The sequence below is a fragment of the Saccostrea echinata genome, unplaced genomic scaffold (assembly GCF_033153115.1).
Source record: "Saccostrea echinata isolate AGI-Se365-2 ecotype Australia unplaced genomic scaffold, CSIRO_AGI_Sech_v1 ptg000054l, whole genome shotgun sequence".
NCBI lineage: Eukaryota > Metazoa > Mollusca > Bivalvia > Ostreida > Ostreidae > Saccostrea > Saccostrea echinata.
Genome location: NW_026889803.1, coordinates 54076684 through 54091867, shown reverse-complemented (window position 1 = coordinate 54091867; position 15184 = coordinate 54076684). Strand labels below are relative to the sequence as shown.

Below are 15184 nucleotides of genomic sequence, written 5' to 3'. Positions count from 1 at the left end.
TCTACATTAATAATATGTCTATATATTCTGAGTATCAAAGCATTACATCAAAAAATGTAAAAGTTATGGTTATAGCAAGTATATTGGTAATTTTACTCATTCCACGCGTACGCACGTGCATGCATGTGTGCGCTGACCATGTCATCTTGTCTACACTTCTAATATATCTTTATATTCTGAGTTTCAATGCAATTCATCAAAAAATGTACAAGTTAAGTCTATATCGATTGTATTGGTTATTTCAATCATTGAGCACGCGAGCACGTGCATGCATGTGCATTCTGACCATGTCATCTTGTCTTCACTATTAATATATCCTTATATTCTGAGTATTAAAGTATTTCATCAAAAGATATGGAAATTTTGGCTATATCAAGTATATTGGTCATTCTACTCATTGCACGCGCACGCACGTGCATGCAAGTGCATGCATGTGTGCGCTGATCATGTCATGTTGTGTGCACTTCTAATATATATTTATAATCTGAGAATCAAAGCAATTCATAAAAAAATGTACAAGTTAAGTCTATATCATTTTTATTGGTTATTTCAATCAATGCGCATGCGCACACGTGCATGCATGTGCATTCTTACCATGTCATCTTGTCTACACTTTTAATATATCCTGATATCTTGAGTATCAAAGCGTTTCATCAAAAAATATGAAAGTTATGGCTATATCAAGTATATCTGTCCTTTTACTCATTGCACGCGCGCGCACGTGCACGCACGCACGTGCATGCATGTGTGCACTGATCAAGTCTTCTTGTCTTCACTTCTAATATATATTAATATTCTGAGTTTCAAAGCAATTCATCAAAAAATGCACAAGTTAAGTCTATATCAATTTTATTGTTTATTTCAATCAATGCGCATGCGCGCACGTGCATGCATGCGCATTCTGACCATGTCATCTTGTCTACACTATTAATATATCCTTATATTCTGAGTATCAAAGCATTTCATCAAAAAATATAAAAGTTACAGCTATATCAATTAAATTGGTCATTTTACGTATTGCACGCGCACGCACGTGCATGCGCGCGCGCGCAAAATGACCCTCGTTCCGCAAATCTACATAACATTCCTATTAACCCTAAAAAGGTTTCACCTCAATCGGATGTGTAGTTTCGGAGATCACTCACGGACAAAAAAGTACCCAGGAAGAAAAATAATAATAATAATAACTAGATACTTATTGCCTAGGCAATAACAGGTCTTCCGTTTTCTTGACTTCTTTGAAAAACAAACAGAATCTTCTCAATAAGATTACTCTAAATAATTAACAAAAGTTATCTCAAGGCTTCCAAAGATATGTAAATACAAGTAAAAACAAACGGAATTACTTTCCTGTTTTCTTTATGTACTTCGTCGTGAACGAAAGTGCTCCAAACGAATAAAATGTTCATTCTACACCTAAATTATTCACAACTGATCAAGTTTCCATGAAAAACTACTCATGTTTGAGACAACTTCCGGGTTTTCGGTTGGCACTTCCGGTGAAAATAATTTGCATGGTTATGGTCTACCTAACATTCGCATTAGCCTAACATTTCTGTAAAAAGAAGAAAAAACTTTAAAAATTCACTTTTTTCATCGCTTCCTGTCACTACCGAAAGTGACGGCAACGTACGATTTTTACATGATGTAGATAAACTGAGGACTGACTATTAGTTCTGAAAGTTTTAGACTTCAGCAATGTACTGTTTCTGAGCAATTTGGTGAACAAAATCTCAATTTGAGGACAGAAAAACACGCGACCGGAAGTGCATTTTCATAAGATGGTTATCGTCACACTAGGTAATTGCAGTCTCAATAAAATATATGAAAACCATTTCAAAGACTTTATATATAAGCAATATTTTTGGGAAAGTTAAAAATCCCAATTACATAGTTTTCTCTTATAACCGGAAGTTGTCGTTTTTTGTTTCCAGTGAGACCAACACATATAGAAACTGTGAAAGAGATTCAATTATATGATGCAAGTTTTATTTCAAAAGATAAAAGATAAAATTTTTGATTTCTTTGATCACTTCCTGTGACGACCGGAAGTGACGGCTGACGCTCCTAACCCAAAAGATTTTGCCTACTCATTAAGTTCTATTACTCATATAAGTTTGGTGTCTTAGTCTCTTACCGTTTTTGAGATCTCACTTTGACAAGTTCTTATTTTGCGGACAGTAAAACACGCGACCGGAAGTGAATTTTACCAAGATATTTGACGTTACTCTAGACATTAGCAGTCTAAATAACATATCTAAAAATCATTTCAAATACTTCATCTATAAGCGATATTTATGGGAAAGTAAAATGCTCAAATTATGTAGTTTTTCGCTTATAACTGGAAGTTGACGTTTCTGTTTCCGGTGGGACCAACATATTTCGAAACCACAAAACAGATGCAATAATGTCATGCAAGATTTAATTAAAATAAGAAAAGTTGAAATTTTCGATTTCTTTGATCACTTCCTGTGACGACCGGAAGTGACGGCTGACGGATTTAAAGATATTCCACAAACCTACTTGTCATGGTCTATAATCCCTCAAAGTTTGGTGTCTTAATCTTTTACCGTTTCTGAGAAAACGTCCGGACATGAACTCTTTTGAAAAAACGGAAATCGGACATATCTGACGACCGGAAGTGAATTTTGCAAAATCCTTAAAAATGTTTTTAGTTTATTTAATTCTACATAATCCCTGAAAGTTTCAAGAAAATCCATCGAGCCATCTCTGAGAAATCGCTTGGACAAAAAATGGGAAAAAAATAATAATAATAACTAGAAACTCATTGCGAGCAATGAGAGGTCTTCCGTCCGATTCTGAAAAAAAGAAAACTCAAACTGAAAAAGTGATAAAAGAAATTCAGACACTCTGGAGATTTAACCCTCGTCGTCAGCCTGAAAATCCAACGTGCTAACCATTAACCATTCCCTTATTTGCATTACTTTCTGTCACGACCGGAAGTAACGGCGATACAAGATTTTGTCACGATTCAAATAAACTGATCACTGACTATCAGTCCTGAAAGTTTCAGACTTCAATCGTTTACTGTTGCCGAGCAATAGACCGGAAGTTGACGTTTTATTTCCGGTGGAATCTAACATATTTCAAAACAGCGAAAGAGATGCAATCAAGTGATGCAAGTTTTAGCTTAAAAAAGAAAGAAGAGAAATAATATGATTGCATCCTCTGATCTAAATAATAAAACAGGTTTTGTAATCCTCAGAAAAAGTTCTATCATTTTATAGTTGCATATTTAAGATCAGAGGTTACGCTCTATATTAAATATCGAAAAATTAGCTTTAAAAATTGGTTTGTTTTGTAGAATTTTTCACGATATGAGGAAAATGTCGCATTTCATGACGTCATAATGCATTGGCTAGCCAGAAAATTACGTCATTTTGATAGATACGCAGTCATCAAAGGTCTAAATGATATTTAATGCATTGTTAAAGAAGTTTCAGTTTTTCTGAAATTCACAGGGCCAAAAAAGGCCCTAAGTGGACCTTGTTCTTTAATATTGATACCACTACACTAGCGCAATGTACCAGCCATCATTGATGTTTACCTTGCACTCATTCCCTGAAGTAACGAGTGTCAGGCAGGTTAATCTTTATTTCTTATAGTGTGGAATTATAGGATGAAAACTTGCCAGCTAAATTTTGTGCAAGTACTAGTAGATTTACATCGGATTTGTTACTTGAGTTTTAACAATAACTGATAGCAGAGAAAATAATCTGTTACTGATAAAAACTAAAAAAAAAACTATTGTGTTTACTTCCTTTATTCTTTATGCATTCAACTTTCTATTCTATGTAATTCCAAATTCAGACATGTCCGTGTAATCTTTTTCTGTACTTCTACACTACTGCATCAGACCATTTGTGAAAGGCGGGTCAAGATACATTATTTCGCGCCAAACGTCACGAGTAAATCATCGCGCCTTTTCTTTGGAATGTGTCTTCAATTGAATAAGAGTACGTGATAGCTTCAATGAAATTTTTAAAAATATGTTGCTGTAGCCTGATTTTCGAGTCTAAGAATGTATATTTATCACACTGTACATATTACATATCGTATACGGGCAAGTAACATAAAGGCAGCACTAAGTTTTCTTACACATTTTATATTCCTCTTTACCCCCAAAGTGGATTATTCCAATTAGTAACACATTAATGAAAAGACTGGAATGTTTCGCAACAAAACACGTCTCGCCATATGACGCTCAAGGAATCTGATACCTATTATGTTCTGTAACTTGCATCTATAAATAATATTGCCCTACTAAAATCAAAGAAAAATATCATTGAAGTTTATTTTTCTCTCATTTGAAATTGCTATATATGTTATTCAATCAACATGAGAAAGTAACAAATTCTACTTTCAAAATACAATTCCGCAACTCTCCAATTTATGATACAATTGCATAGGTATCTAGCTACATATACATTTGCACCAACATGTTTTCCTCATTTTGTCATATCACAATTGCATCTATGCACATTAATTAGTGCAAAATTAAACTGCAAACTCTTTATGAGGGAGTAAAAAGACATGCTGATATTGTGCCGTCAAACACCGCTGCTCTGACGTCTAAAGACATAGCCCCCCCCCCCCCCCTTAAGATAAAATCTTATATTTGAGCCCCAAAAAGTGAGAAAAAATTCGGAAATTCTTTGGATTGAATCCAGATCGCCCACTAGAAAATTCAACATGCTAACCATTACACTATCAAACACCGTCTCTTAAAATTGAAAAATGATAAATATTCAGAGTATGGGTTAATCAATTCTTAAACAAACTACATATTTAGCATTCTTGTAAAACTCTTTATTAAGCCTATCAACATCATAAAAAAATATTGAAAAACAAAAAAGTTCAAAAAATTACCCTTTTTAAATCACTTCCTGTGACGACCGGAAGTTACGACGACACACGAAATGTTTCCATCACACATCTACAAACCAAATTCTATCATACCTGAAAGTTTCAGACTCCTACCTTTAACAGTTTCTGAGAACATTCATGGACTAGATTTTTAGTGGAAAAAGTGAAAAATCGTAATAATTCCCGACCGGAAGTAAATTTTTCCAAACTTTTTCAATATTTCAAAATGGCATGAGATAACAAATCATTCCTGAAAATTTGGCTGAAAATGAATGAGTAGTTTTTGAGATATCGCGATTTGAAAAGGTCAGAAAAATAAAAATGAAAAATAATTTAATAATAATAATAATAATAATAATAATAATAAGAAACAGTAGAATCACTATAGGTCTTCCGTTGAAAACGGAAGACCTAATAATAATAAACAGTACAATCACTATAAGGTCTTCCGACTGAAACGGAAGACCTTAATAATAATAAGAAACAGAGTAAAAACAATATGTTCCCAAACTTCGTTTGGGGAACATAATAACATATTATAGACAGAACATATGCATTTCTAAACTTTTTCGTATTTACAAAAACAATACAAAATCTTTTTCTTTTTAATTTATGTGAGGTATGCCCCGTAATTTCCACTGTGGTAGTCCGTGCTTAGAGATTGGAATCGAACTAAAAGTAAAAATTTCGATTTGGCCACACCCCTCGAACAAAATTAAAATATGCTCTACTTATTCGTATTTTAATTCTTTTTTTAATGGTATAGATTTAATTTTGTTCGAAGGGTGTGGCCACAGCAAAAAATTGAACTAAAGACGGAAAAAATGCTTTATTTTGATAAAAAGTATGAAAGTGCACGTGTTTAGACGTTTTCTGTACAAATATGACGTCATCAAATAAAAAAATCTGCATACACTTTTTAAGTTTGATACTTAAGGATAATATTTCTATTGTTAATTTTCTTCTTCCCCTCAGTTTAATTTTCCTGAAAAAATAGGCCGATTTAGCCCCTTCGTGGATTTAGCTCTTTGTCCGTTGTCTGTCGTCTTTGGCGTTGTCGTTATCTTTTCACAATTTCATCTTCTTCTCCAGAACCACTGGACCAATTTCAACCAAACTTGGCACAGAGTATCCTTGGGTGAAGGGGATTCAAGTTTCTTCAAATGAAGGGCCACGCTCTCTTCCAAGGGGAGATAATTACAAAATAATGAAAAATTAATGGTATCTTTTAAAAATCTCGAGAACCATTGGGACATGAAAGATGGAAATCATGTGAAATCATTGTCAGGGAGTGCAGATTCAAATTTGTTCAAATCATGACCCCCGGGGGTAAGGTGGGGCCACAACAGACGATCAAAGTTTTACACAGGAGTATTTAGGAAAATTTTTAAAATCTTCTCAAGAACAGCAAAGCCATGATTGGTCATATTTATATGGAACCATCCTCAGGTCGTGTAGATTCAAGTTTGTGCAAATCATGACCCCCGAGGGTAGGGTGGGGCCACAATAGGGATTCAAAGTTTTACATTGAAATATATAAGAAAAATCTTCTCAAGAACAGCAAAGCCTGGCTGTCCTCATTGGTTATTACCTATTCAGATGTATCCTAAGGTAGTGTAGATTCATGATTGAAAAAAAAAATCATGAAGCATCCTCAGATGGTGTAGATTTAGATTGGTTCAAACAATGACCCCCAGGGGTGGGGTGGGACCATAATGAAAGTTCAAACTTGTAGGGGAAAAAAGTCACAGACAAAGAAATATGTAAGCATCTTTAGTTAGTGTAGATTCAATTTTGTTCAAATCATACCCCCCCCCCCCCCCGTCCCTTTTTAGGGGTAGGTCGGGACCACCTATGTATCAAAACTTTTCAATACTGAATTGATTTTTGATTTTTTTCCTAGCCACAGTGCTCAGGTGACCGCGAAGATTCTTGCAAGTTATCACGTCCTTCCAAGTGGGCTATATTTCTTCTAAACACCTTTTTCTTTTATTTACATCTTTAACTGTACTAAGAATACTCTTCTGATGAAAGTGTAATGTTAGATCTATAGTGTTTGAAACAATTTCTTAAACTGATTTAACTAATATATTATGCCTCAAAATTTATTAAGATACGAAAGTTCTACGAACATTAATGAAACCCACTCTCTCCAATAAAGATTTAAAATAGATCGACAATATTATGTCGCTGCACAAAGCGACATAATATTGTCGGTGCGGATCAAAGATCTTATTTTAATCAGATTACTCTCTCTCTCTCTCTCTCTCATATCTGTTGCAAGAAACTATCACTGGCTGCATGTATATTGAATAAAAGGGAGAATGGTATACAGAACCTATATATCCAAAACTTGTCAAAAGTTTATAAATACACTGTGTTGTATTAGATTTCAGTCTGATTTCTCAATTTAAATTTTCAACTTCGAGTTAATATATTTACGACGAAACTTTTATTAAATATAAATTGTTTATTGATTTTTATTTGAAATTTGAAAAAGTACTTTGCAATATATGTGCATTTTACAGTTGTTTTCAGTGCCATGAGCTTCTTTTTTTTTTACTAGTACTAAGAATTTATACAAGCTTTATTAAAGTTTGTATACACAGCTTGCAATCAAGACTGAATATATGTCCTGTGTTTTAACATGTTTTTTTATATTAAAATAAACAGATTTTTGAAAGAAGATCAACTTCTGAAAAAAAGTTAATGAAATGCTATGTAATCATCACAATAAGCTATTTGAGAATAAATAAAAATAACTTTTAAGATAAAAAGTGGTAAAAGACTTAAGTGACCAGTGGCGGATTTAAGGGGGGCGCCCCCGGCGCCCCCCCCCCCCCCTAAAATTGTCAAAGTTAGCATAAATCATAGATGTAAAAATTTCCACTCGGTAGACCTCATTTTTACCCTACAAAATCTCTAGAATCCAGGAGCTTCCGGGGGGTTCGCCCCCTGTGCCCCCACTGGGGGCCTCAAGGCGGCCCCCAGACCCCCTGCCTACTTTTGGCGCCCCCTCTAACTTCAATTCCTAGACTTGCCTGTCTGATATGCGCGATACCAGTCTATTCAATTCCTGGATCCGCGCCTGGTGACAATAGCATCCAGTTGCTGTTTTCTTGTGAACGAGTGTTCCTCATTCTATAGCTAGTTCTCTGCACCACATGGAACAGAATCGGTTTAACGACACTTTAAAGGAGTATACTTTCTTCTTCTATTATGGAGTGAACTCACGCATAAGTGTTAACAAATCAAACCACTTTGAGGTGCAACCCATGCACTGAAAGAATAAAACTATTTACAGTTAATGGTTTAAATTAGATTTCCATCCCATTTCCGAGCCTCTGGTCTGACTCGGAAATCTTCTAAAGATTCGGCGCTGGTAATGTACTTCGGTAGGGCTTTCCAATCAAGAATGATGGACATTGGTTGACATCTTTCCTAGTCCTCTGTTGCCAGATCCGGTGTCCTCGACGCGTTCTGATAATTATTTTTTTTATTTTCTTGCTTTCCAAAGAAAGCGGGGGTATATTCAATGACGGATATATAAAGTAAGGTTATTTTTACTGACAAACATACATAAATACGCTGTATTACAAAGTAACTGTGTTAGCCAAATTAAATTCTGCTTAATACGCTATAAATCGGAATTATATATTCTACCGTTTCCAATTTTTATTTAGACTTTATTCACTCCGAACTCCTCGGGAGTTTTAATTTTCCCGCGTATTTCAAAATGTAAATATTATGATTTGACCCGTTTTAGAGGAAATACTGGATTTCCCGTGAGATTGACAGTAATCTCATAATCATGGACGATTCTGTATTAATGCCATATAATAAAATACCACAATATCAGCTTGCTACCGTGTTGGTAAGTAGTTTTTGACTGGATACATTATCATACTCGAATTTCCTCGATGCAACTTTACTAGTGTAAAGCAGAGTAAAGGCCACCTAGTCAAAGATATTCAGCTGTATCTCATAGCTGTAGTGACAATCTCATTGTAAAGTCAGATGAAGGTGAGTGGAAAAGTCTTGCCTCCGCTTCTAAACAGTCGTCTAAACTACATATACTGCACTATACCAAACAGCCAGAGATCAGTTGAAGATTATTCAGGAACAGAACAGGTCCAGTCTAAAGACTATTTCTACCTACGTAGCTATTCATAGCTACCTACGTATTTAAACCTACCCAAAGTAGCTATTTTTACCTACTTTTTGCATTACTTGCATTTTGTGGCCAAACGGCCGAATGGCGCAACATGATGTCAGAGTGCCAAATTTCTTGATACAGTCATACTGATGATGAATACAAAAAAAATTTGGCCAAAAAATGATTACGTTGTAAATTAACAATTTCGCATTAATTACTATGCAAAATTGTTAATTTATGAAGTAATCATTTTTTGGACAAAATTTTGTTGTATTCATCATCAGTGTGACTGTATCAAGAAATTCCCATGTAATGGACTTGGTGGGATATTTGGACTGATGCCATCCTCAATGTTGACATCTCAAAATTGCCCCTACCATTTTTTTTTCAATATTTTAAATTTTTTCTTTTTTTTTTTAAGGAAAATGCAGATTGTTTGTATTATTTTCAAAGTTAAGGTTTTATCATTTTCTTAAGACACATCAAGATTGAACATTTTTATAGCAATTATTAAACCTGTCTTACTCTAGCTTCCTGTGTATAATGAAAAAAAATCAGTAAATTTCTAAGTCTGTGATTTTTCTAATGATTATCAATGTGTAATCAATGTGTAAAATAATTCGATCAAAAAAAAAAAGATTACCTACCTACCTACCCATCCTGAAAAATGGGTCAAAGTACATCAAGCAATTTTTTTTAGTGATGGCCAAAATATGTAATACACAATTTCATGGTTTCTGTATCATGATATAGTACAATTTTTTGTGTATTGCTGTGTAGAGGTATATGGTTACACATCTATTGTTTATTTTACTGAGTCAAGCCAAATTTTTAAACTTTTCTCAAAATTCACATTCAATTAAAGAAGTCTCTGAAACACTTTACTGAAAGTTTTGTTCTATTCCTAGTGTTATTAGAGTCCTTTTTGTTCAGTAAATTGTATATTTACCTCTCACCGGGAATGTGGGAACTACTAGCTGCAGACACCTTTACTTTTTACTCTGCTTAGTAGGTATTCTCAGCCAAGAATGATAACACCAATAGGAAAACGTGAGAGGGTTCCCAACGGGTGGGATGTGATTTTTCGACATTGAATTTCTGAAGTTTTATTTTCCCCATCTCATGAATATCCAGATCAATCAGATGATGCATTTTATAGAATTATTATAATGAGGTACATGTATAACATTATTATTCGCAGCTTGTTGGATCTGAGGGTATTGGTAAACATGACTTGGGGAAGTGTTTGATCAAGAATTCCTGGTTCTACCTGCAAGTGTGAGTATGTCTGAATATTTCTATGTTATGGAATATAAATAGTAGAGTATGTTATACTAGAATACCTGTTTTTTTAATGATGTCATGCAATATTTTAACACCAAAAATTAATTAAGTATAATATAACAATTCACAGATACAAAAAAGTGATTTAAGTATTTGCATTTATTTGATTTAAGAATTTTTGCTGTCCTAATTGTTTGCTTTATCAATATTTTACTGTGCAGGTTTTGCAGGTAAATTAAAATAATATGTATAGGTTGATAGAACTTGTGCAGTTGATGTACATTCATGTATAAAATAAACTGATTCAGAAGCCAATACATTATTCCTAAAATATTTATTTTCAAATTGAGAGAGAATAAACATGAAGCTACTATAAACCGACTTTTATTTGCGTACAAGAAATATCCACAACTTTCCTGATGTTTACTAGCGAATATTACTTGCTGCAAACTATTTATTACATTGTACATTTGTGTAGAATATTTTCTCAGTCTTGAAAATCAGTAAATGCGGATATTTTTCAACTGACAAATTGCAAATAAAAGTTTTGCAAATAATGCTTAGTTTACAGTACATGTATATATAAATGATTGAACAAGAATCTGCTACTAATGGTAGTAGAGTCTTCTCGGTAACTGTGTATTATTTACTTTCAGAAGGACAGCTATCACTCTCCCTTTACCGGTGACCTCGGACAATTCTCGTCCCAGGATAGACTACATCTGCTTCCTGATTGATCTCACCAGCAGAGACAGGTAAGAACAACTATCAGGCTGTTACTGTGTTACATTAAAAGGGTTTTTGTGGTTTTCTAAAAATCTAATTATATATATACATGTATTACTGTAAACCAACTTATATTCCCGAGCGAGAAATATCCACAAGTTTCGCAACCTTCTTTCATTCACAAATATTTCTGTTTGCGAACCAATTATTCACCTATATATTTATGTAGAATGTTGCCTCAGTCACAAACTATAATGGTCACAGTTGGATTCCAAACTGAAGTATCGCGAATAAAAGATGTCCCAAATAATAGTTGGTTTACAGTAATTACTGCTGAGTCATAAATTGTAATGCTGAGAATTTTAAGTGGTGAAGTTTAATCCAATACTCTCTTTACAGTCATTGTATTTTTAAAGAACATCATATATTTATTAATTAATTTAAAACAAAAGTACAGTAAAATTGCTGAAAACACACCACTGTTGAGTTCTTTTAGGGCTTTATTGTATATATATTTGTCCAAAAGTATTAAATGGTACTGAACATTGTAATTCACATGACCATTATGGCCCATATATAAACCTCTTGTTTGTAATTGAAATATGTTTACTCAAACTTGTATGTTATGAATAATTTAAGGAATATAATTTTAATGCATGTATTTTTTTTTAGCTTAAAAACAGTAGAGGAATCATTGAAGCATGTTGATGTTAGATATTTCCTAGGACAGTGCTGTTTTATTGCTTTAAAAGGTAAAAATTTAATGCATAGTCTCATTAGAATTTGAGTAATAATCAAATACAGGTAAAAGAGCAAAATTTTAAGCATCTTATAGTTATCTAGAGTTCAAAATGTTTGATAACTTTTTCAAGAAACTTAACACATTTGGTAAAAGTAAGAAAAATCCCATTTGTATATAAGTAATTTTTTACAAAGTAATGAAGCTGTTATCATTTTTATGTGGAAGTATTATGGTATGGTGTTCATGTCCGTCTGTCCCTCCGTCTGTCTGTTAGCTTTTTTGTATCCTGCTCATAAGTTAAATACTATGAGGCCTAGAATAATCAAACTTTGAAAGATGATACTTCTTGGGTAGAAGATGTGTCACACATTAAAAGTAGGTTGCTGTGACTTTTAATGAAGATGATATGACCAAATATGGAAAAATCCTGGCCAGCTCATAACTGGAAAACTATTATACCTACAATCATCAAATTTGGTCAATTAATGCATTTTAGGTAGAAGGTGAGTTGCATCCTGCTTAAAGGCCACAGTGACTTTTAATCAAGTTGAATTTAAAAAAAAAAAAACTATTTTTTTTAAGCTGCACAATCCTAACAGATGTAAGAGTGTTGTAATTATATTAAAAAAAATTAAAAATGTTAATTCAAGAAAAAAGCCCACTTTTTATGATATACTAAACAGCAATATATAAAATATATATACCGGTTATTTCTTTTGTGTCAATAATAAGAGAAATTCTACTTGTCCCATAGGTGTAATTATCAAGCAATGATGTTTCAAGGGACATTTTGATAAAGGACAAAATCTGTCAAATTAAAGATAAATTAATGAGTTTAAGTGTAAGAAGATTTCTGGTAGAACATCTCTGATCAGGCAGGTGCTATCTATATCTCTTAGGAATTGGGCAGAGAAATCTGGCTTGTTTATTGCAATTGATAGCATCTGTTCAAACTAAAATAGTTCTTCTTGGCTAGCCATTACTTTCAAAATTAACTTTATGTAAAGTTTTAAAATTAATTTGATATTGTATAATATAATATTTTCATTTTTATTTTGTATATCTCAACAACAAATTGCAGAGTGTCAAATCTCACTAAGATGACAGTTTTATAGTCTAAGAATAAACATAATGATTAGTGTTTTGATGTTTTATTACATTGTAGCATTAAAAAAATACAATAAACAAAGCTGCAGATGGAAAAACTCTTACACAACCACTTGAGAAATATATGATGTATTATTTGTTCTAATTAATAACTACACCATAGGAGATGCACATCAAACATTAGGAATGGAAAAATCATTGAAATCTTTGTACCAAGGATGACATGATTTTCTTCCTTGCTCCCTAATCTCTTTATGATGAATGAACAATATTTGACAGGCAGATCATACACATGGTGCACTTTATTTGTTTTCATTTTTGTTTTAAGTGAAGAATCCAGAGAAGAGAGCCATTTTTATTGAACAAATTATTCAGCTTTCAAAGCAGTATAAATCAGATGTTTTATACGGCTCATTTGAGGTAGGTTGTTCAGGAGTTATCTTTCTTTTAATGTGTAGATATGATTTACACAATTTCTTTCAAACATGTATACCCGGTATCATGTATATTTTGTACTTATGTAATGAAAAGACCGGCTGTGTACCTGTAATTTTATATAAATTAAGGAAAGCATGACAATAGACAGTCTTTAAGGGGTTTAACACTTTATTGTACAGACAATTTTACTCTTCACATTTATTAAAGATCATTATCATAAAAGTATTTGAGCAATATTCCATCAATGTTTAAAATTCCATATTATAAATGTAAAGTGTAAGAATGATTTAAGGAAGGAATTGCTGAAAGAATCACACATTACCAATGTTGCATGAATATTACTATATTATAAAAAAAATAATTTTTCTATGATAATTTATAGTATTAAGGGTTATTTTTATTATAAGGAATTGTTAAACTTCACATACATATTAATTATAATTCTTTGCAAGCAACTTGTGTAAATGTACTAAATATACTTTGTAGACAGAAGCAGAATCCATATTTCTTGCAGAACAGATTCTGAAATCTGTAGAAATTGCAGCAGGTATGCAGAAAAATGTGTCCCCCATGTTTATAGAAAGTACCCGTTTTGTGGGAACAGAAGAGGAGGGAGAGAACTGAGAAATCTGCTGGTGATGTTTTATTTATTCCTATTTGTTCTCCTGTCAGTTTAGTGAAAAGATAGTGAGATTGAAGACTAGTGTCCAACCCAAGTTACACTATTCACATTCAGTGTATTGCTATGGGACTGTGAAAAAGACAACACCATGCAATTACTTCACAAACTCAAGAGAAAATGTGCCGTTTTAATACAGATGAAGGCTATTGGTGATTTGCCAAAATCACGAAATAGTGTGTTGTTGTTTTTTTTGTGCCCCCGTATCGAAGATTCAGGGGTATATAGTTTTTGCCCTGTCCGTCCGTCTGTCTGTCTAGCTGTTTGTCCGCAAAAAATTTAACCTTGGCCATAACTTTTGATTGGTTGAAGCTATGGCTTTCATACATGTATTTTACATGTATATTTCTTGTGACAAGACCTTTCTTTGGGTACCACCATATTTGATCTTTTGACCTTGACCTTGGAGTTTGACCCAGTTTTGCAAAATTTTACCAAACTTTAACCTTGGCCACAACTTTTGAACGGTTGGTGCTAGTGCTTTCATACTACACAGGTGTAATCCTTTTGACAAGACCTTTCTTTGGATACCAACAACTTTGACCTTTGACCTTGGAGTTTTACCTACTTTTGGAAAACTCTAACCTTGGTCATAACTTTGAATGATTGGTGCTTCTGCTTTCATATTTCACCTGTGTATTTCTTGGGAGAAGGCATTTCCTTGGGCACCATTAATTTTGACCATTTGAACTTTATGTTTGACTTACTTTTTGAAAAAAAAATTTAACTTTTTCCATATCTATTCAATGGTTGCTGCTAGGGCTTTCATATTTCACAGGTTTATTCCTTTGGGTATCAACATAATTGATTTGCATTTGAGAAAGTTTAACCTTTGCTATAAGTTGCCATACGGGGGCATCAGTGTTTCACAAACACATCTTGTTTTATTTTATGCTCCACTGTGAACTGTAAATTACGTTTTATTTGTGAAACTTTATTGAGGGATAATTTTGCATGACTGTCTTGGAATTTGTTTTCATCAATAATAATTGAAAACAGTTGTATTTACATATCTACCAACTATGAGAAATACACATATAAGCATCATTTTATCATAAACATCTTCATCAAACTTCATAGGTCACTGGAAGGAGGAGCGGAACTCAAAATATTCTTCTTTTTTTTTTCTTGTGACCTTGACCTATTTTTCTTGATTTTGCATCTA

General features: G+C 33.2%; 1 protein-coding gene across 1 annotated transcript; it reads left to right on the top strand.

The window, feature by feature from the left end:
• The first annotated feature begins 8642 nt into the window (after positions 1 to 8642).
• Positions 8643 to 14208, top strand: LOC133206025 (centromere protein M-like). Its single transcript, XM_061341929.1, has 6 exons — positions 8643 to 8761; positions 10245 to 10321; positions 10984 to 11082; positions 11726 to 11805; positions 13231 to 13322; positions 13827 to 14208. Exons 1-6 carry the CDS (start codon positions 8699 to 8701, stop codon positions 13962 to 13964), a joined length of 549 nt encoding a protein of 182 aa, XP_061197913.1. The 5' UTR covers positions 8643 to 8698; the 3' UTR covers positions 13965 to 14208.
• Positions 14209 to 15184: the final 976 nt, after the last annotated feature.